This window comes from Sesamum indicum, linkage group LG12 (assembly GCF_026168435.1).
Source record: "Sesamum indicum cultivar Baizhima isolate 11 linkage group LG12, ASM2616843v1, whole genome shotgun sequence".
Classification (NCBI taxonomy): domain Eukaryota; kingdom Viridiplantae; phylum Streptophyta; class Magnoliopsida; order Lamiales; family Pedaliaceae; genus Sesamum; species Sesamum indicum.
Window position 1 is genome coordinate 18,659,979 of NC_142668.1, and position 19,942 is coordinate 18,679,920.

General features: G+C 35.8%; 3 protein-coding genes and 1 non-coding gene across 5 annotated transcripts; all 4 read right to left on the reverse strand.

The window, feature by feature from the left end:
* Positions 1-438: 438 nt before the first annotated feature.
* On the reverse strand, positions 439-3,553 carry LOC105175858 (fe(2+) transport protein 2). 2 transcript variants are annotated; one of them, XM_088876205.1, is made up of 4 exons: positions 3,415-3,553; positions 1,239-2,722; positions 992-1,141; positions 439-920 (listed from the first exon to the last, which is right to left on the reverse strand). In XM_088876205.1, exons 2-4 carry the CDS (start codon positions 1,845-1,847, stop codon positions 615-617), a joined length of 1,065 nt encoding a protein of 354 aa, XP_088732331.1. In that variant the 5' UTR covers positions 1,848-2,722; positions 3,415-3,553; the 3' UTR covers positions 439-614. The 2 variants fall into 2 exon arrangements, with proteins under 2 accessions (XP_088732331.1, XP_011096784.1); XM_011098482.3 differs by lacking the exon at positions 3,415-3,553 and adding an exon at positions 3,110-3,311.
* Positions 3,554-6,968: 3,415 nt separating this feature from the next.
* On the reverse strand, positions 6,969-8,582 carry LOC105175859 (E3 ubiquitin-protein ligase BOI). Its single transcript, XM_011098483.3, has 3 exons — positions 8,262-8,582; positions 7,805-8,165; positions 6,969-7,692 (listed from the first exon to the last, which is right to left on the reverse strand). The coding sequence occupies exons 1-3, from the start codon at positions 8,315-8,317 to the stop codon at positions 7,144-7,146; spliced, it is 966 nt and encodes a 321-aa protein (XP_011096785.1). The 5' UTR covers positions 8,318-8,582; the 3' UTR covers positions 6,969-7,143.
* Positions 8,583-15,670: 7,088 nt separating this feature from the next.
* Positions 15,671-18,754, reverse strand: LOC105175860 (vesicle-associated membrane protein 721). Its single transcript, XM_011098484.3, has 5 exons — positions 18,293-18,754; positions 17,603-17,744; positions 17,388-17,508; positions 16,619-16,681; positions 15,671-16,066 (listed from the first exon to the last, which is right to left on the reverse strand). Exons 1-5 carry the CDS (start codon positions 18,495-18,497, stop codon positions 15,917-15,919), a joined length of 681 nt encoding a protein of 226 aa, XP_011096786.1. The 5' UTR covers positions 18,498-18,754; the 3' UTR covers positions 15,671-15,916.
* Positions 18,755-19,842: 1,088 nt separating this feature from the next.
* Positions 19,843-19,915, reverse strand: TRNAK-UUU (transfer RNA lysine (anticodon UUU)). Its single transcript has one exon. It is a non-coding gene; the product is annotated as a tRNA-Lys (tRNA).
* Positions 19,916-19,942: the final 27 nt, after the last annotated feature.

The following is a 19,942-nucleotide window of genomic DNA, read 5'->3' on the forward strand; positions in this document are numbered from 1 at the left end:
AAATTAAGATTATTATCACTCTTGTGTAGGACTGAATGTCAATTCCACATCTATGTAAATAGGTAGGCAAGTTTGAGGAAAATTACTAATACCTTAAAATAAGCAAACAAAAGAAAGTCGGGATTTGATTCTCCAAATAATTCAGGTTGGTTTCATCTTTGCCCACTTTATTCTGATTCTCCCATCCTTTTATGCAATTAATATTGAAATGCTTATTTAATTAAATAAAAACAAAAAAATGAACATGTGTCTTATCATATTTTTGGTAGGAGTTGGTGGTATAGTAGGTGAGAATATTTGAAATTAGATGAGGAGGTTGAATTTTGAAGATATATGATGGGGATAGTCACCATACATGCGACTCTGGTCCTCATCATCATGCAGATGTTAATGCTTACTCAACAACACTCAAAACAAAATGGAAATAAAGAAGACAAGTTTGTTTTATGAAAATGGATGTCCTTGTCTGCACAATATACATACAGGTACACTTACCCCCCATTCATTTTCAAAAGAGTGGGCCGAATATTACATTGGGCTTTCATTTCTTGATTTTATTACATCCACCGAGCCCTCCTTTGTCACTTGTTAAGTAACCGAAGAAATAAAATACTTTAAGCCCATTTAGCCATTAGGGCCATCCCACCTGCCCCCAACAGAACTGCTGTGTAACCCCATGTTTGAAGCCTCATACTGTTTTGCAATTTTGGGCCCATGAAATCCGCTGCTAACAGGTCCACCAACGCCATATAATTCAATAGCCCAGCCGAACACGCATTCAGCAACCCCACCACAATGAGGGCCGTCGGACTGTTGTCGCTGTACACATTCGACAAACCTATCCCCAGTGCGATCCCAAATGGAGTTGTCGCCGAGAAGAAGAACGCCATCACCGCTTTCATTCTCACACCATATTCCGCCTATTACAATACAAGAAAAAAATTGTAAGAGAGGGGCATGAATGATGATGCATGAATGATGATGAAATTACCTGCAATATGCAACCGCCAAGACCCATTCCTTCAAAGAGTTGGTGGAAGCAAAGAGCGGCGACCAGCGGCCTGATCGTGCAGGGGTTGTCTGACGCTCCCATTGATAACCCAATCACTACAGAATGTACAACAATTCCCAGCTCAAGGACCTACATTTCAATCATGAGAAATATATATTGTTGGACGCGATCAGCAACATCTTTCCGATTTTTATCTACTTTAATTGAGCTAATTGATCATCTTTACCTGTGCAACGACGCGATATCGGAGCAATTGGGATGCATTATCATCAGCCTTAACTACATTAAATCCATGGCAATGTTGTGATTCCAGCTTCCCATCGACGATGGCGTTTCCATCACTAGTACGCTTAACCTCGCTATCCAAATCACGCTTTCTATAATAACTCATGGCGTAGGAATCCAGCATCAGAGTGAATACAGCTGAAAGCATGGCCACAAATGTAGTGAAAGGAAATTTCTTCCAGGGGTTTTCCGGCAGACAATCCGACCTGAGGCAGTCGAATGAATCCGGCAACACGTGCATGTAACCCGTCGCTAATATAACTCCCGATGCGAAGGCCTTCACCAATACGAACAAATCTTTGTCCGGCTGAAGAGCTGGAACCGCTCGAGAAAACATGGGAAGACAGACGCCTATCATACTTGTGATGAGAATTGCGGCAATGGCAATGATTTTTAGCTTTAGGGCCTCTGAATTGTTGCGGCATCCTCGGGCGGTTCCTGAGCCGCATTGCGGAGGTGATGTGGTGGTTTCGGATCCGCCGGTAACGGAAGAAGCAAGAATGAGGATGAAGAAAGAGAGTGATATGAATTTTGATGGGAACTTAGCCATTGCAGAGTGAAGTGGAGTGGAGTGGAGATGAGTTGTGTTTGTTTCTTCCAGGTGCGGAAAATGTCATGATATATTATTATTATTATTATTATATTTACAGGACAAGAGGAAAAATAGACGTAATATTTGAATTGTTCAAGTCAATAAAAACTATTTTTGGAAAATCCAATCCGCGCAATACTACAACAATATTTAAAAGAGCGACCATACATATCCATGAATCCTGTTTCTTTGTTAAAAATTATTTGAAGCAAGTGTGATAAAATCAAATAAATATATTATAGGATTATAAATAATGAGGCGTATATAGGAATGGATATAAATAATGAAAAATTGATTAGAATGTAGAAATGAGTGGAATTATAAGCATAAGGGCTCTTCCAATTCCATGATGCATGTTGCATCCGCAATAACATTATACATGTTTTGCCTCTTTCAGTCGATCTTTCATTCTGTTTTACATCTAGAAATAAAATGTAAGGATAGGAGAAAATAGACTTGAATATGAAAAAGAGTGGATAAAGTGATGAAAATGGGTTGAACATGGGAAGAACGCAGTAATGATTGTTAGTGATAGATAAGGAATATTTCAAATAATTTAAAAAATTGGTGTTGTGGCTTAAGTGATGGCTCTTTGTAAGTAAAATTGGATTTTTTTTCTTTTACGGTAGTATAGATATAAATGACCACAAAGCCTCTATTGAGCCTAATGATATAGGCCTTGAATACAAGAATATAATGGGTTAACATGTACCCTTATTGAGAAACGGGCTCATTTAATATAATGTCTCAAGTTGGACCCTCTACAGATGAGCCCAAAGGAGGCTTCTACCCAATAGCTTGCTTTTACTTGTATTGATCATCTACTGCAACACCTGCAAGAGTTTATGTTATACTATTATTAGTTAAATATTGTTTGTATATATATATATACGATTTTACAAGTATTTTCTGTAAGAAATTATTTAATTTCTAATATTAAAATAATAGTTGTTTGTATATTTAAAAATGATTGCCACCGACAACCTATAATAATGAGGGTAAAGTAGAATTGATATATATATATGTGTATGTGTGTGTTGTGGTGTGATGAAAATTTTCTTGTTTGTGGTGATAGGAATTAGGTTTTAACAATAAGGGCACAGGGGATAAAAACTGAAAGAAATGGAAAACTTTGCGGCTAAAAAAGTGATAAACAAATATAATAATGTATTGGGATTTTGGCATAAAAGAAAAGAGGAAAAAGGAAAAGTGAGTGATACCCAAAACTGGGAGAGGTAGTGAAAGTGAAAACATTTGGTGGTAGAATTTAGAGCACTATGTGTTGATTCATATTCTTGGAGAAAAGAAAAAGGGAGTAGTGTGGTGGGTTTTGAAATGAGGAGGAGAAAGGAACACTCACACACTCACACTCACACTTTTCTTCTTACAAGAGAACATAACGGAAATGATCCATCATTAATTGTAACAAATTTAAAGAGAATAGAGGATAATAGTGATAATAGGAGTTGGGTTTCCACTGAATTAATCAATTTTGAATATGATGTTGATGTGTACACCCACTCACCAACCATCTCTTTCTTTTCATCATCTCATCTTCTTTCTGGGTTTTAGATTCCACTACCCTTTCCCTTTGGCAGATATGGATAATAACTATTCAAATCCTTCCTTTGCATCTCAATTGCTACACGCATACAAAAGTGCAAATATTCCATGTCATATTCTTTTCAGTCGTCTGTCTCTTATATAACTGTGTTTCTCGTGAGCACATAGACATTGGATATGGAACAATTTGATCCGATGGGGTTGGGTTTGGGCCCCCCTCCCCCTCTACATTTATGTGTTTGCGTGATTATTTTGCACCCGCAACATATCGTCTCTTCTATCTAAACTATGTATCTTGATCATTCTGTTGTCCTATTATCACAATCTACATCTTCATCTTACATTTTGTTTTTTTTCATCAAAGCTTCCATTCCATCCACTTACTAATTATTTAAATATCAATAATCTATTTGGTCCCTAATATTATTTTATCTTATTAAAAACATCTGATCACGTAATAAATAAATCATAAATTCAATGGGGGTCCCACAGTGCTTGAATACAAAATTTCAATGGCTGGTTTTGTGGATTTTGAAAGATGATGATGATGTTGAGCAAATTGGGAATATGTATGTGGGGTATTCAATCTAGAAAGTGGACAACTTTTGGTGACATCCATTTCATCAGAAATTAGTATATGGGCCAACAATACTGGGATTCTTTAGTTGGGTCAATTTATGTGGTGGGGCCCATTAGTGGGAATACGCTAATAATAACAATCACAATTATAAATAAAATGAGCGATAAACGTGTTGATGATTTGACACGGCAAAGAGGGGGGTGGGGCCCTTTTGTTTGGTTCCCATTTTCATCATGATGATGATCATCCTCATTCTTGTCTCCAATCAACCCCATCATCATACAATGTTTTTCCACATTCATTAATCTTTGTCTGATATTCCACAATATCCTTTTTCTTTTTTCTTTTAAAAAAAAAAAGATAAAAAAATGAAAGATGAATTTGCTTTTCTGTACAAACCCTTTTCGTCAATGCTCAAGCAAAAGTGGAAGATTTTCAAAACATGACTCAATAAACATAAAATCTCAAGAAATAAATTTAAAAAGAGAAAAAAAGTGTTTATTAGAGGACGACTTTGAAATTTGGTGGAAGAAAAAGAAAAACAAGTAGAAAAGTTGAAAGTAAAGGGAAGTTTCATTCCTTCACATGAATTATGATATGTGATTTTCAGTGTTATTAATCATCCAAGGAATACGGCCTACATCAACATACTTTTAATTAGTCAAAATAATTAGGCCTATTCCTATTCCTATTCCTATCCGTGTTTTGTAATGAATCATTGAAATTCCCAATTTTAATATATACGCAATTAATTACTCTAACTAGAAAGGTCGTGCCATGAAGTTAGTTTCACGAGGACAAAACTTTGAAAATTTGGATTCTTCAAGAACAACTGAGTTGGCCAATTCTTGAAACAAAATGTGATTGGTTAGAGCCTTCAACAAACTTTATTTCTTATTTAATTAATTATGAATTCTTTTCAAAGACATATAAAATAATGAGTCAAGTAGATTTTTAAAATTTAGAAATTAAAATAATTTTTTTAAAGTGGGGAAGAGTCATAATATGATAGTGATGTGGGGAGAGTTTGTGCTGGGGAGGGAGGGACAAAAGTGTCCCATTAAGTGGGGCCCAGGAAGAAGATTTCCGCCATCATCAACCACCCTTCACTCATCCTCTCATCCATTTCACTTCATTTGGCATTCTATTTTTATGTTGACAGATAACTAACAGTAATAGATGTGGAAATTAATAGTAAGTAGTCCACATCGACATCGGAATCCCACTAATACTTTGAACAACTAATTCTGATTACTTCATTTCATCCCCCCAAATTATTCAAATTTGAAAAATACATACATATATATATATAAGTTATTGAAAAATTATCATGTTAAAAGATAGGGATGATAAAAATCAAAGGAGGAGTGTGGGGGTGGGGATGCAAAAACATTGATGAGATGCGGATGTCTTCATCTTCTTTTGTTTGGGCCCGCAATCAGATGCGGTGGCTCAATGAACCACCACGAATGAATCAAATAACTCCTCCTTTTTTCTTTTTTAATTTAATTTTCAAGTGTCAGAATCTTGACAACCACTCGCCACGTGCTCATCTCTCTTCACCATTTCTACTTATCCATGATTTCAATATATACACACATTAAACCAAAGCCAATGAAGCATGCTCCTCTCCTCCAATTGGGCCTCACTCTTGTATGCATGCATCCATGTTTCCCAATCATATCATATTAAAAAATACAAAAACAGATATCATGAGCTACCTCTTAAACCTAAATCAAGAAAAACCATATCATTTTTCTTTTTAATATATATTTTAAAAGCAATATATATAGCATAAAATAGTAAAAAAAACAAACCCCCCCCCCCAAAAAAAAAAAAAAAGAGTCAGCTCTAGTGCCAATTATTATCAGCACATTAATAATAAATAACAATGGTTATGACAATCAATATATGCATACATACATACATCTTTTTTATGATTGTTTTATTTAATATAAAGAAAAAGATAAAAGAGTACAAGCAATTGTATAAGATTGATTGGCTGGTAATTGCCTCCATGTGCATATTTTTAAAATTCACAATTATTTATTTATCTGGAGATGATGAAAGGGAAGGGGATGAGGAAAATTCCTAGAAAGAAAGAAGAAGTTGGAGTTGTCGTGCGCTTGTCATTATTACTTGCCAGAAAGAACCCAAAACAGAGAATATATAATAATAATAGTATTTATTTGAAAACATTAAGAAAAATAAAAATAATAATGAATTGAATAGTGAGAGGGTTAATTTGGAGTGAAACAAAAGAAATTGAATATAGTTGATAGAGGCATGCATGCATGTTACTTGAATGAAGAACATCAATTGCTTTCCCACATATCGCTATACGTGGCCCGAAAAAGTTAGGAGAAAAGACTGGTCCATCTCCACCCTCCTTTATTTACTTGCAAGCAACCAAACCACCAAAACTATTCTTCTACTTTTTGTCATACTGCAACTGCCCCCTCTTTTCTATTCAATTCAAAGTTGTGTGAGAATTAATGTTTATTGTGGTAAATTAATGCTCTGTGGTTAGGACAGCACATTCAATGCGCACAAACGCTCATGACTGTCATCAATGCCCACCACCACCACCACTATATACGCAATTCCAAAGGACCACTGATGGACAGATCAGATATGAGTTCCTGCTTTGGAAAAGTGGTGAGATTGGCATTGGAATAGGGATAGGGATTCCCACCATTTTTACTTGGGGAAAACAACACCACCCCAACACATCTATATATCATCAATTTTTACTTAATTCACATTTGACATGTTTTTTCCCAACAAAAGGAAAAGGTATCTTTTTTAAGTTGAAGAAACAACACCCTACTACTATTCCCATTCAATCTCACAAACTATTCATAAAATAAAAATACACAAAAAGTATTATTATTTTTCAAATAAAGAAAAAAAAATCATGATTTGTGTCCAAGAAATAAAAAGAATGAACGATTTAAATTGCTAAAAAAGAATTTACATGAGTTTACTGTTTAAACCAAAAACAAAAAGGAAAAATGTACACCCAAAATGTTGTGTGTGTGTAGTCGTCCTATTTTTCTTTTCTATCTATCTCCGCTGCAGCTATCTGCAAAAGCATAGATATCCGCATGGTTAACCGGACATGTTGACATGCAATGTGGCGTTCATTGGAGAGTCACAGACGGGGCATGCTTGGAGCTGTTGGGACCCACTCCCGCAGACGTTGCACAGGCATAGATGCCGGCACGGCAGCAGCAACACGCACGACTCCCTCTCCCCACACCTCTTGCACCTCCGATCATTGTACCCACTACTACCCTCTTCCTTCTCCTGCTCACCCTTCCCGTGCTCGCTGCTGCCACAGCACGACTCCACGTCCTCCTCCACGCCCGCGCCCGCGGACACTCGCTCTTCCCCGCCCACGTGCAACAATACTTGCTCCAGATTGGTGCGCAGGGAGTTGGCCGTTGCCTCGTTCGTTTGCGCTAAGTCTCTCAACAGTTGGTTCTCAACGTAAAGACTCTTCACTCTTTCTTGAAGGACCAAATTCAATTTGCTCATTCTCTGGATTTGCTCATCTTTCTCTTTCAGTTTCTTCATCACCCCTCCGCCTATGGCCGCCGCCAGCAATCTCGCCTGTTGCTTTTGCCTCTCTTCTAATTCCAATCTGATTTTCTTGGTCTGCAAAATCAAACCATGACCAATTTAAATCAGAAACCGAACAAATCCCGGAACACGGCTAACTTTATGAATATACATTGAAACAATACGAATCGTGTTTTTAAAGGCTTACATGTTGGGAGATAATAGTATCGATCTCCAACTGGTATTGCTGGATTTGGGGCAAACCATCTTCACCGGGAAAAGACGGGAACTGGGGCGCACAATTGTTCTTCTGGGGTGCAGGGTAATTGGATGTGGCGTAAAGTTGATTAACGGAGTCTCTGGAGCGCTTTCTTGGAGCAGGAATATTATAGGTGAGGCCGCTGTCGGTGTTGACGGAGGTTTTGGCCTGGACTGAATCACAGACCACCGGTTGATAGAGGGAGTGGTTTTCCGGCAATGCGGCGGGAAAGGGGATCCCGAGAAAACGCATCTGCTGCGGGTTGTATGCAGAACCGACGGGCCCTTGATTGGCCGGATTCAACGAATTTCTGCAAGTAGGAAAATTATGTCAAAAACAGAAACAAAATGGATTGCGAAAGAAAGAAAACTCAAAAAACGTATAACAAGAGTATAAGAAAAAGTACCCGTCTGGGATGAGTTGGGATGGGAAAAGATTGAGATGCCTTGCTTCAACTGCCATGATGTTGTGGGGGTGGGGGTGGGGGTGGGGATTGATTTAAAGGGAAGAGAATAGGAAGATTAGAGGGATGTGGAATGGAGGTGGCGAGAAGAAAAGGGTTGTGGGATTTATTTATTTATTTAAAGCGTTTGGTTTGGGAGAGAGGGAATCCTTGTGCAATTAGGAATTAGGAAAGACAATCAATATAGAGAGAGAGAGAGAGAGAGTGTGTGACAAAGTCTAGAGCGACAACTTCGATATTTGTATTCCATTTCCCATTCATTCAACTCTATTTTCCTGATTTTGCAGTTTAAATAAAGTAAAATCTCAGAGATTTCCAGAATTAAAATACAAAATCTGGCGGAGTGGCTATGCATTAAATATTCCCAACTCCTCTAACCATAAATGACCCCCCCACTCAGCCCCATTCTCGGTTTCCATACACTGTAACGGTCTCACTTTCAGGGGCAATCCCGTAATCTCCGTCCATATATTGGATTTGGGCTGAGGGGGTTTCATGTGAAAAGAAACAATACCAAAGTGTATAGTGGGGGGTATGACGACGTGGCTGTGAATTTCGATACATTAACTGACACGCTGGGTCTCCGCCACGTTGCATTGCAGGTACTGGACCCCACGCCACCGTACGCTACAGTTCGGTCAAGTCCAAGGGGGACCTTCTTCATTAAGAGATGTGGTTCGAAAAACGTGAGGGCGTGAGGGCCCGCGCACACCACGTGTGAGATGTGCAATCCGGACACACATTAACATTATTGATATTATTTTTGGCCCCGGGAGCCACGGTCAGTGGGGCCCGCTTCCGATGGGAAAAAAGGTTGTTGTTCAGTGGACCCCTTCATTTCTGTTTCATCTGCGGTTTCCCGGTTTTGCTACCTTGTCCCCATTCCTTAACTAGTCATGTCTGGCCACGGACAACCTGGGCATTTATCCTCTGCTCCTCCACTCATTGCATTCAATAATAATATTATTATTACAAGTATTCCTTCCCAAAAATCCAATTGAAATCATACGGCAACATTTTGAAGATTAGAATATGATGATGATGATGATATTCAAAATTTCAGAGTCATGATTAATAACAGTAATATTAAATTTCCTTTCTTTAAATTTAAATTTAAATTTGAAATATGTGATGGAAAAAGATTGCTAAACAAAAATTAAATATTTGGAAAACAGACTCGAATTATAATATCAACATTCAGAGAGTAAATTGATTTTTAAAAATATGTTTGTTATTTTGACTTATTCCGGGGATGCAAGTGTGAAAAGAAAGTGGGAAGAGGGTGAGATACTGTTTGAAGAGTAAAGCAGAAATTGGGGGAGAAGTAAAAGACTAAAAGGCAAAAGCCAAAGCAGATGATGAATAGCCAACTCCTCGTGTGCTGAATATTTTGTTCCCTTGTACAGTTCCTCCACAAAACATAAACATAAACGGCATGGGCCTCTCTTCACTCTTACATCATTCTTTAATATCATGCATTCATTCTCTACTACTCTCTTCACCACAAAATCCTTCAACATCTTTTGTACTTGCAGGAACTACCTTTGGACTTAAATTCCATATATACGACTCTCTCTCTATTTACATATTAAATTGTAATTTATTACGTCATCAAAAAATTACTTATACAATTTGAGTGTTCCGATATATAATTCATCGTTACTATAAAAATTAATAAATTTATAATTATGGAGCGAGCGATATTTTTCTTATACACATATATACATACAATCATAGTTTTGAATGGTCTAAAATTACTAAGGAGTTGAATTTATGACAGGTTTGAATGAATACTTCATTTTGACACGTTTAATTCTTTTAAAGAAATTGCTAAAGCTTATTACCAGTAAAGTCTATATATTTTTAATGGAAAACCAATTATATGTCAACATTATTATTTTAACTACAGAATTCGAGTTGGGCTGATGTTATTTTGGTACATAAGAGGCTCAAATCTAGGCTGGGCGTATTATAAGTATGGTAGGGTCCAACATTATTACTTGCCAAAGTGTTGTTGTGTATATATATATATATATTAATAAAATAAATGTTAATTGTTGATGCGCCCAATATCGGAACCTAAACCGCATAATTTAGTACTATATATATATATAATGATTGTAATTTATAGCCATCATTGCCGTACTATCTCAATTAATCTATTAATATATTTGGTGGCACGCACACGCAGACACAGACGCAGTAGCTTCGTTGATTCCAATACAATTAAACAATGAAATTATGTTAGTATCAAGATTTAGAATATATGACCTGCCCTCATTTCTTTTAATTATAATAATAATAAAGATGATTTGAACGTCACATGCATTAAAAATGCTTGACCGATGGATAAATTTTTATCAACATTTTTTTTTCTTTCATTAAAATTTTATATTAATAATAAATGTATGATGTAGTTGATGATTTAAAGAGCATGGATGATGGTATTCCACTAGGGCTGCTGGTCAATTATTGTGAGATAGGTACCTTAATCAACGCCACTAAACTATAATATGTGTTGGAGTGGTTTTGGGCAAAGATTAGACTTTAACTATACATTTTCAATTCTGTCATCATGACATGACATCATCTACTCCTCCCCTCCAATCAACTCATACATTACCCTTTTCACACTTTGGTTTCTGTAATGTGTAATCACACTCTTATCTATTTTCTATTTTATTAATTTGCAAGGAGTTTGACAAATCCTTCACAATTGAAGTAGGAAGTTGGGTCTCAATTTTGAAATAATCCACCACCCACAAAATTAATTAAAACTAGAAACATGTGTACGTACTACAATCAAATAATTAAAACGGTTGATATTTTATCACTATGTATTCATTCTTTCTTCCTTAAATTATGTTGTTGAGTTTGTTCAAAGAATAAATAAATTATGTTGTTGAAGAAGTTGAATCACATCACGCAACTAACTTTTTCTATAATTTGTTTTTCCAAAGTCCAACATTCTATAATTTTCTCAAATATTCATAATTAATGTTGGAATAATTATAATTACACCCCTGATCAAACGTCTATTTATACAAATTATTCACATTTTTTGCGTAGCTAAACAAATTACGTACCCATAACAACCAAAATATAAAAATAATTAATTTTTATAATGTTGTTGACGGGTGTATGTTTAGAATAAAAAAGCATAATGTTAATTAAAGGTGGAGGGGCCACCAAAAGACGAATAACTTAACTAAGGAGTGGCGCATCTTCACATGTTGATGGACATCATCGCCAAATTAGATTAAACAAAATTAAAATAAATTAAGAGATTAAGTACTAGTGTTTGAAGTTGGTGATGATATTCGACAAGGACTCAAATTATATATATACCACTGCACTACTCAGCTGTCTCCAGGGAAATAAAGTTAAGACCCATCTTCTTACATGCTTCATTCTAATCTGATGTGGCTCCCAATCTTTGAGTACATCTCCTGTCCATCAACTGTAATAATTGTTTGTTTGAAATATTTTGCTCACTTTTCATTAATTATTAAATTATAATTTTACGGTCTCAGTGTAAGTCTGAAAACAAACAAGAGGTAGATTGTTTCGGATCCTATAATTTTATATAGGGAAAAAGGGATAGATAAACAAGTGGAGGGTGTACATGTAAAGTTGTAGTGCTTTTGTACCAAAAAGTAAAACCCAAGCTCTGTATGATCAGTATCAACTCTCAAGTCCTTGATGTTTTCTACGTTTCCATTGACACCGAGATCCAGATGTCCTTTCCTTGCAACTTCTAAGGGACATAAACAGTTGCTCCTTCCAACCTTTTTCTTTTTATTGAATTAGTCAAATTAGGATTAATTCAGGGTCGGGGTGTAGATCACGAGTTTAAGTACCAGATAGGAGTTAAAAAATCAAATTTAATCTGTCTTTAGGAAAAAAAAAAAAGAAAAAGAAAAGCACCGAAACTGGGTACCAAATTCAAAATCAACGTAAAGAAATGAACTCATATCACATGCATTCTTACAGTGGATATGTGTATTTTGAGTTTGAATTCAAAATTTCAGTTTGGATAGGATCTTATAATGGGTATTACCCGTCTCGTAGGAAGTTAGAAAGGGCAACCCTTAATTTAGGTGGGGGCTATGCATATGTATGTTGTCAGGCGGAAAATGAATATGAATGAAAGAGTTGACAATATTTATGCCATAAATCAAATGGGAATTTGATGGGCCGACTTAGCATACATTATATATTCTCCTGAATTGAATTACAAGGGTTGAATGGGTGTTCTTGGAAGGAAGCTGAATCAGCGGTTAGCCCATCACCTCACTTCTTGAAACTTCCGCCCACGCCCCAAATTTCGGACACTCAAAAATAATGTGCAAGAAAATTTGGGTTCAAAGTAAGGTAATTAGCCAAATCCGTTTTCTTTGTCTTGTTGTGGAAAGGGGTAAGGATGATGACTTGTTCTCAATTTTATTAGGTGATGACGTGACCATCCCCAATTATCAAACATTTATCATTTAATTAGCCAACAACCCTAACATACACATATTTCCTTTGCTCTACTACTTTTTTTCTTTCTCGTTAAGTCTAGTCGAAAACATCATTAATTGTTCCTTACACATTATTGTTTGTAAATGAATGCATGGTGATGAGATTGATGAAGAAAAAGTTGCAAATTACTACCAAGTATTGATGAAGAATGGAGGTTTAGTGATATTGAAGCAGGTTATGATCATGATCCAGATCCAGCATACTCTGAAATACAACATTACTCTCTCCCTCTGTCTGAAAAGCAGGAGGGGGTGGGGTGGGGTGGGGTCCCCCCGTGACTTTGGTTTTTTTGTTCACACCATGCACGTTGTTTTGCCTCAGACACCTTTCCCTTTTCGGTTGTCGCATTCTGCCTTCTCCCGTTAACAAAAATCGTGGATTCATTCATACACTTATTAGTAATAACAAAACTGTACATACATTGCAATTTGCATGATGCAAGATGTGATGTGATGTTTTCACTTTCTACCTTTCATTATTTGGCTTTTCTTATCAAATTAGATAACCCATACATATTTTATTTATTAAAACTTAAGAAATCGTACCCTCATATATATATACGCTAAAATATTCCATTATATTAATTAAGAAAAGCATCCACATGCAGAGAGTAACTAATACCAACCACTTGTGAAACATGATCCCAATAATTAATTAATGACGTATCAAATAATGAATGGTTGTTTGTCAACTTAATTGGAGTTGTCAAGTACACATCATAATAATAAATATTCCAAATGAATCTTGAAAAAAGAGTACATTAATTAAATTATTGTGATTAGTAGTTATAGAATCATATACAAGTAATTGTTGGTGAATTGTTAAGTGGGACGTCATGGATGATAAAATCTGAAGCCTTTGTTACATCAATGTATAATAATTAGGCACGTAATTACTTGTCCTTTTCTAATCACTTGCAACCCTTTGTTTCACTCCCATAAATATTTATTTTTTGACTTAGGAAGAAGAGAAATTGGTTCGTTGCTTCAATCAATTTTTCTTTTTTTTTTTTTTTTGGAACAAATGTTAGTGACAAACGTGGATTCGAGTCATTAAAACCCTAAGTCTGTCAAAATAAAGTGATGGATAATTAGAGGGAGAGCGACATGATGGGATTAATTATATAGTCATTGATTTCTTGTCCTCTCACATAATTAAAAAAGTTTCATCTGTTTCAGGCTGCTACATTTAAATTAGCATGGATTCTCATGTTTGTCCATACTTATGTTTGTATTACGATAACAATTATGGGAAATTGACTTGGACAAGGAACTGAATTTCGTTCGAATTTAATCAATTATACAATAAGTGTAATGTACTTATTGTATTATTCGTGTACGATTTAAAAAAATAACATATTATGTGATAAATACATTAAATTTATTTTATAATTAATTTAATTTAATCAAATATGATTCGAATTAAAAAAAATGTGTTAAAAACTATTTAAGTTTCAATTGAAAAACTCATAATGAGTTAGGCTGGGGGGTCGGGGTGTAGGTGGGGTCAAAAATTTGAATTTGGTGGGTTATTGTGGATTTGACACGTACCATTCATTATTAATAACTACAATTTTTGACAAATACATATTTATCATTTTCTATTTTGATCAAATAAATGGGTAAATTCCGTACAGACGCTATCACCACCCACATTACACATTACACAAATAATCATATAAATGTAGTATTCTAAGTTTTTATTTCTTTAAGAGTTACATTTTGGAAAGTCATTTTATCATATTTTTTTAACGCTATAAAATTAAGTTTAACAAGTTCAATCAATTGGCACTCCAGTAGTGCAGTGTGAAGGTTGGATCTTGGTCTAATAAACACCTGACGAATTATTTTTGACAAGTTCAGCCAGTTGCCATTTCTAGAGGAAACTATTGAATCCTGTGGGCTGTGGCTGTGGGTGGTTGCTACTTTGTAGGCTGAGCGGGCCTTACAGTTTATGTAGTTGATAAAACTTTTGAAGGCTGTTTTGTTTGGTTAGCCTAGTGATTGTACGTGTGTTAGCTTTGGTAGGCTGAGCCCAATAGTGGTGAGATTTACTTTTGATGGGCTGGAGCTGGGCACAAGGGGCTTATATTTCATTTGATTATCGATAAGATCTGTCCTTTTGGGTTTTAATCTGGAAATTTGTCACATGAATACTGATTAATGTTAGGCTACGTGCTTTCAGATTTTACGTAGAGATTTGGGTTTGTAGGTGTTCATACTGGGTTTCTGAAAGATTTGGGATAGTGTGCACACCTTCATGTTCGTCATTCACATTGAGATTGCCATTGAGAGTTTCACACCTTTTAGGGTTATTTTTATGGGGATTTCTTAAAAAAATGAGTTGAAGTTTTGAATAGTTTGACAATTGCATTGAAAAATGTTATGAATGTATTATTTTTGGGAGTGTCGAATCATTGAGAAATGGATTACATACTATATTCAGTATTGTTTATAAATGAACCAAAAACTGTAGATGTCAAATCAGGCTGTAGTATTGATTGAAATTGCTATGGAAATATACACAATATAATTTTCTTTACAGATACAAATTATTATAAATGTGCAAACATGCCTCAATAGTGAAAGTTTTGTAATTTTTTGCATATAACAATATAGGATTAGGATAAATTTTAACTAGATTTTGATATTTTAATAATGCGAACTCAGAATTCGTCTAAACTAATGAAAAAATTTTACCCATTCATGCTTGGAGTCATTTTTGGTTGTTTCAAAAATCGACCAAAATGGAAACCCGACATAGGTTCGGAATTAGTAGAAGTGTAGAACTGGGAGACAGTAGGATAGCATGCTTTAGAGTCAGAGCACTGAACATAAACTGCAGATTAGTATTACAATATGGTCCATGAGATGGAATTTATGAAAATCACGTAATACTTGGAGAATATACCACTATCATTGTGTTCTATAACTTTGTCCTGCTCAACTAGGATATTGTATACGTACCGCTGGTTTAATACATACAGTAACGAGTTTCTCAGTGGACATCATTCCGACGCTACCACAATCGAATCAGCAGAGATCCACATATGATCTGATGAGTGAGTAATTCGCTCACTTTCCACAGTTGAAACCCTTGCAGACAGAGAGGACTATAATGAGGATCAGTGCAATCACAATGGCTAAAACAATCAACTTGATCTTCATATTTTGCAGCCACATTTTTCTCCTGATCTTTGTTCCAGTAGCCCTGAAGTCCTGTGCCTGCTCCGACAAGATAGCAAAGAATCATAGAGAGATGTTTGGCGTTGATAAAAACTTTGACAAGTATGCTTGACATAAAGATTTATGTCATGTTTTATTAGCCAGATGTCACAAAAGAATGGTTCAGAATAAATCTCTCATGAGTAACATGCACTTCATATATGCAGTTTCTGAGTCTATCAAGAACTGGTGGGTCTTACTTAGCCTTTCCTAAATTTGCACTGGTAGCATATCAATACCAACAGGTCCTTGCTCTAAACTTGGTCAATAATAGCAGACTGAATGGATATTTCAAACTTCGTTTCCTAATGCAGCCCCACAATAAATTAGCCCCAGGAAAACTTTATATTACAAACCTAAACAGGAGATGCAGCACGGGCATGCCAAAATACAGTCAACCAGTTAAAGGGAAAATTTAATACTGAATTCAGTCTCAATATAAATTTAGCAATTCAGAGGTGGCCCAACTATGAGATGCGGCAAACCACAAGCACACAAAAGGACAGTTAAACAGTTAAAAGGACACGCAGACGCCCAGTCGGTTGGGGGTACCTGGTGATGAAGATTCTCAGTCTTATCCACCAGAAGCTCTATCTTTTCTCCACGATCTAGAACCTGCATTAGATAAACATTTCCAGGTATTACCTTCAGTATAGAATACAAAAGTTTAATTCAGAACACCAACAATGGACGACACCTTAGTTCTAGTACAGATGCAGAGAATACTAGGAAATGAAAGAAATAGGGGCTAGCTAAGTCCCGTTCAGTACTTTCAGGCTAAAATCTATCAGTTTCAGAAAGGGAAGAAGAAACCCCATAATCCTTGGTGAAGAATATAGAGAGAAAATATAGATGGATCAAGCCGCTATCAGATGCAATGTGGTAAGGAATCAGATGCAAATGCAGAATCAGCTCAGATCCAGACCAAATGATACGAACTCTCCCAGAAGGAAGGCCAACACACACATGTCAACTTTGACTGTCAAGGCGAAGCGCAGGATGAAATAGAAAAGGGGACAGAAATAGCTAGAAACTAGCAATCAAGCTAACTGTCTTTTGCCAAAAATATCGAGTCTTCACAGAATATCTTTTCTTTTTTGCTTAACAAAAAGCATTCATATGGACAGTCATAATAGAAGTCAACAAAATTGAAACCAAACGGTGAAAATTTATCATTTTCTGATAAAAAAAACTGGGACACAGTTTCCTTATGATAAAACTAGATAGCACACCTCAATGTGAGAGGTAGATCAAGATAAGGAAATTTCCAAACATTAAACTAATATAGAAGTCTATACAAGATAAACAATGATCTCCTTACCTTCTCAATATTTTCCATCATAACACCCTTAACTTCTGAAACCTGTGCCTTCACCTTTGCAAGTTTGCTTATCTCTTCAGGGTGCTCAATGCAGTATTGCATATGCTCCTTCAACTTTGGACTGTCCAGTAAGGGTTTTCAAATTCAGAGATGTGTTCATAAAACCAAGCAATAATTACGGATATCTGTTGTGGAATAACTAGAAAGTTAAATACCCAAATTCCTTGTTAAGGCCATTAGCAGGAGCTGTTGCGGCCTTCCCACCTCCATACTTTGCCACAAAGTCATCCTTAATACGATCTAGAAAAGCCATTGGCACCTGTCTCCCCACTGATTCTTCAGCAACAACACAGTATGCTGCATAGCATGTCATTGCTTCTATGTGAGTCATTGCTTGACAGACAAAGCTTCCTTATCCTGTGAATAAATAGGTCGCCAATTTGGCAGTACAAGCACAACTTGGAGCTATAATTGAATGAATTCTCTGTAGCGCTTCTCAACTAGTGGAAGTACAATATCTATGAATGTCTCCATCACACCATTTAGCCACAAAGTGTCAAAGTGCATCATGAATTTAGTCATTTCTTTCAGAAACATATAAAAACTCCGTTCAACTCCGGTAAATCTAACCTAAAAGGAAACAAAGATACTGCAACTCTATAAAAGAAGCACAGAAAATGAAAGGGAAATCAGATATTTGTTAAATATAGTTAATATGCGGTCATCAAATCCACGTCGACTAATCTTTATCAAATATGATCCATATGAAAGCAAACAATCATAATCGGCAACCAACAGCATCTTCCAATTCAAATCCACAAATCAAAAAAAAAAAAAAAAAATAGCGCACGAAATAACTGCGCAAATATTAATCCGGAACAGAAAAAATAAAACATAAGACTCACTGAAGCCATCGTGCACGAGATAATTAAAGGTGTGATTATCGCAGTTGTAGGTGAACTTATTGTTGGAGGAAGGAAGCTTCTGGAGGCACTGAAAGGCAATAGAATTGAAGTTGCCGCTGAACTCGGTGTACTCAGCCAGCACCACCGGCGGCGAACCACGCGCTACCAGTGCGTAGATCAGCGTCTTCCGGCTGTTTTGCCCCATTGTCAACTTTACAGTATAAGCAACAATCGATTAGGCACGAGCACAAACTCGCAACTTAGGGCTTTTCTCACCTCTAATGATGTTTTTCCCCAGATCCTGAAATTCTATCTCACACTGTTCAATCCCAAGGCTGCCGTAGCATCTCTCTCTCTCTCTCGTCTTTTTGGTTTCGTATAGGGAAAGTAGAGCGAGAGGAGTTGGAAGTGGGGAAGGGCTATTGCTTTGCGTAACTTTGACAATTTTTGACCTCCCTATCTTTGCCAAACTTCTCAATTTACTAGTATCATCAAATATTTAAAAAAAATAACAAAATATTTATATAAATATTTTGAAATTAGTTAATTAAATAATTACCTTTATTTATTAAATTAAATATATATATGTATTATATAAACAACGTTGAGTGTTGGGAATAGTAATACCACCCTTGAAACAATAACTTAGGTAACCAATCAAATTCCTTCATCTTTAAGTCTCATTTTCTTTGAAATTTAATTACCATTAAGTCGTCTAGTTGTGACTTTCAACCAGCAACTTTTCATTTCTCAGTTAAAACTCACCCCCAACCACCTACAAATCTCTTTGCTGCCTATAATTTTGAGATACTGAGTTTGAGTTGGCAAAAAACATAGAATACATATTTATTCAACTCTTTTCACTCATTATTAAACTCATCAAACAAAATTGATAATAAAAAATTTGATTTTTCATCATCTCATGAAGCAAAAATTATAAATAAATGAAAAGTTTTCAACTCATAAAAGATGATAATATAATCATAAACTCATAATATAGAAATAAAAAAGCAGCTCGAGTTTTTTTCTCCCATACCTTGGATATGAAGGTCTCTTTTCGTTCAAAAATGTATATGTGTATAAATAAGACATAACATAATATAATAAAAAGATATTAATGCATATTATCAAATTTAGAATTTGAAAAATAAGGAAAGAGTATATCTTACATTTTCTTATAATAAAAAGACACCGATCAGACATATATAATATAGATAGATAGATAGATTTCATATTTGTTACTATTGTTTTTTCTCACTAAAGATGTTCTCATCTCAAATTAACAAAAAAAGAAAAAATAAATATAGTGGATTTACAAAGAAAGTTTTAGAATGAAAAATACAACAATTGATTAGAGCTTATTATGTTTTGCAATAGTGGGGGCTATAGCTATTCATAGAATCAGGGCTCCCCTCCCCCACGGTCCACCCAAAACAGAGATGTTTGGGCCGGAAATCTTTCCGATTTGGATCCTTTTGGGGATATGGGCAACCAAAATACAGCTGTTCGGCCATGGCAACGGTTTAAAACAGTCAGTCAAAACTAAGAAACGCCGTCTGTGGGAATCGAACCCACGACCACGTGGTTAAAAGCCACGCGCTCTACCGGCTGAGCTAAGACGGCAGGTTGTTCACAATGGTCTTTTATAGT

Excerpts from the sequence above, each read along its gene's own strand:
- LOC105175858 (XM_088876205.1), bottom strand. The coding sequence starts at position 1,847 with ATGGCTAAGTTCCCATCAAAATTCATATCACTCTCTTTCTTCATCCTC. Across the intron at positions 1,142-1,238 it reads GATATCGCGTCGTTGCACAG|GTCCTTGAGCTGGGAATTGT; the intron begins GTAAAGATGATC and ends ATTGAAATGTAG. Across the intron at positions 921-991 it reads TTGGCGGTTGCATATTGCAG|GCGGAATATGGTGTGAGAAT; the intron begins GTAATTTCATCA and ends GTATTGTAATAG.
- LOC105175860 (XM_011098484.3), bottom strand. The coding sequence starts at position 18,497 with ATGGGGCAAAACAGCCGGAAGACGCTGATCTACGCACTGGTAGCGCGT. Across the intron at positions 17,509-17,602 it reads GGCCTTAACAAGGAATTTGG|TCCAAAGTTGAAGGAGCATA; the intron begins GTATTTAACTTT and ends CTTACTGGACAG. Across the intron at positions 16,682-17,387 it reads TGATGGAAAATATTGAGAAG|GTTCTAGATCGTGGAGAAAA; the intron begins GTAAGGAGATCA and ends TATCTAATGCAG.
- LOC105175859 (XM_011098483.3), bottom strand. The coding sequence starts at position 8,317 with ATGGCAGTTGAAGCAAGGCATCTCAATCTTTTCCCATCCCAACTCATC. Across the intron at positions 8,166-8,261 it reads TCCCAACTCATCCCAGACGG|AAATTCGTTGAATCCGGCCA; the intron begins GTACTTTTTCTT and ends TCCTACTTGCAG. Across the intron at positions 7,693-7,804 it reads ATACTATTATCTCCCAACAT|ACCAAGAAAATCAGATTGGA; the intron begins GTAAGCCTTTAA and ends TTGATTTTGCAG.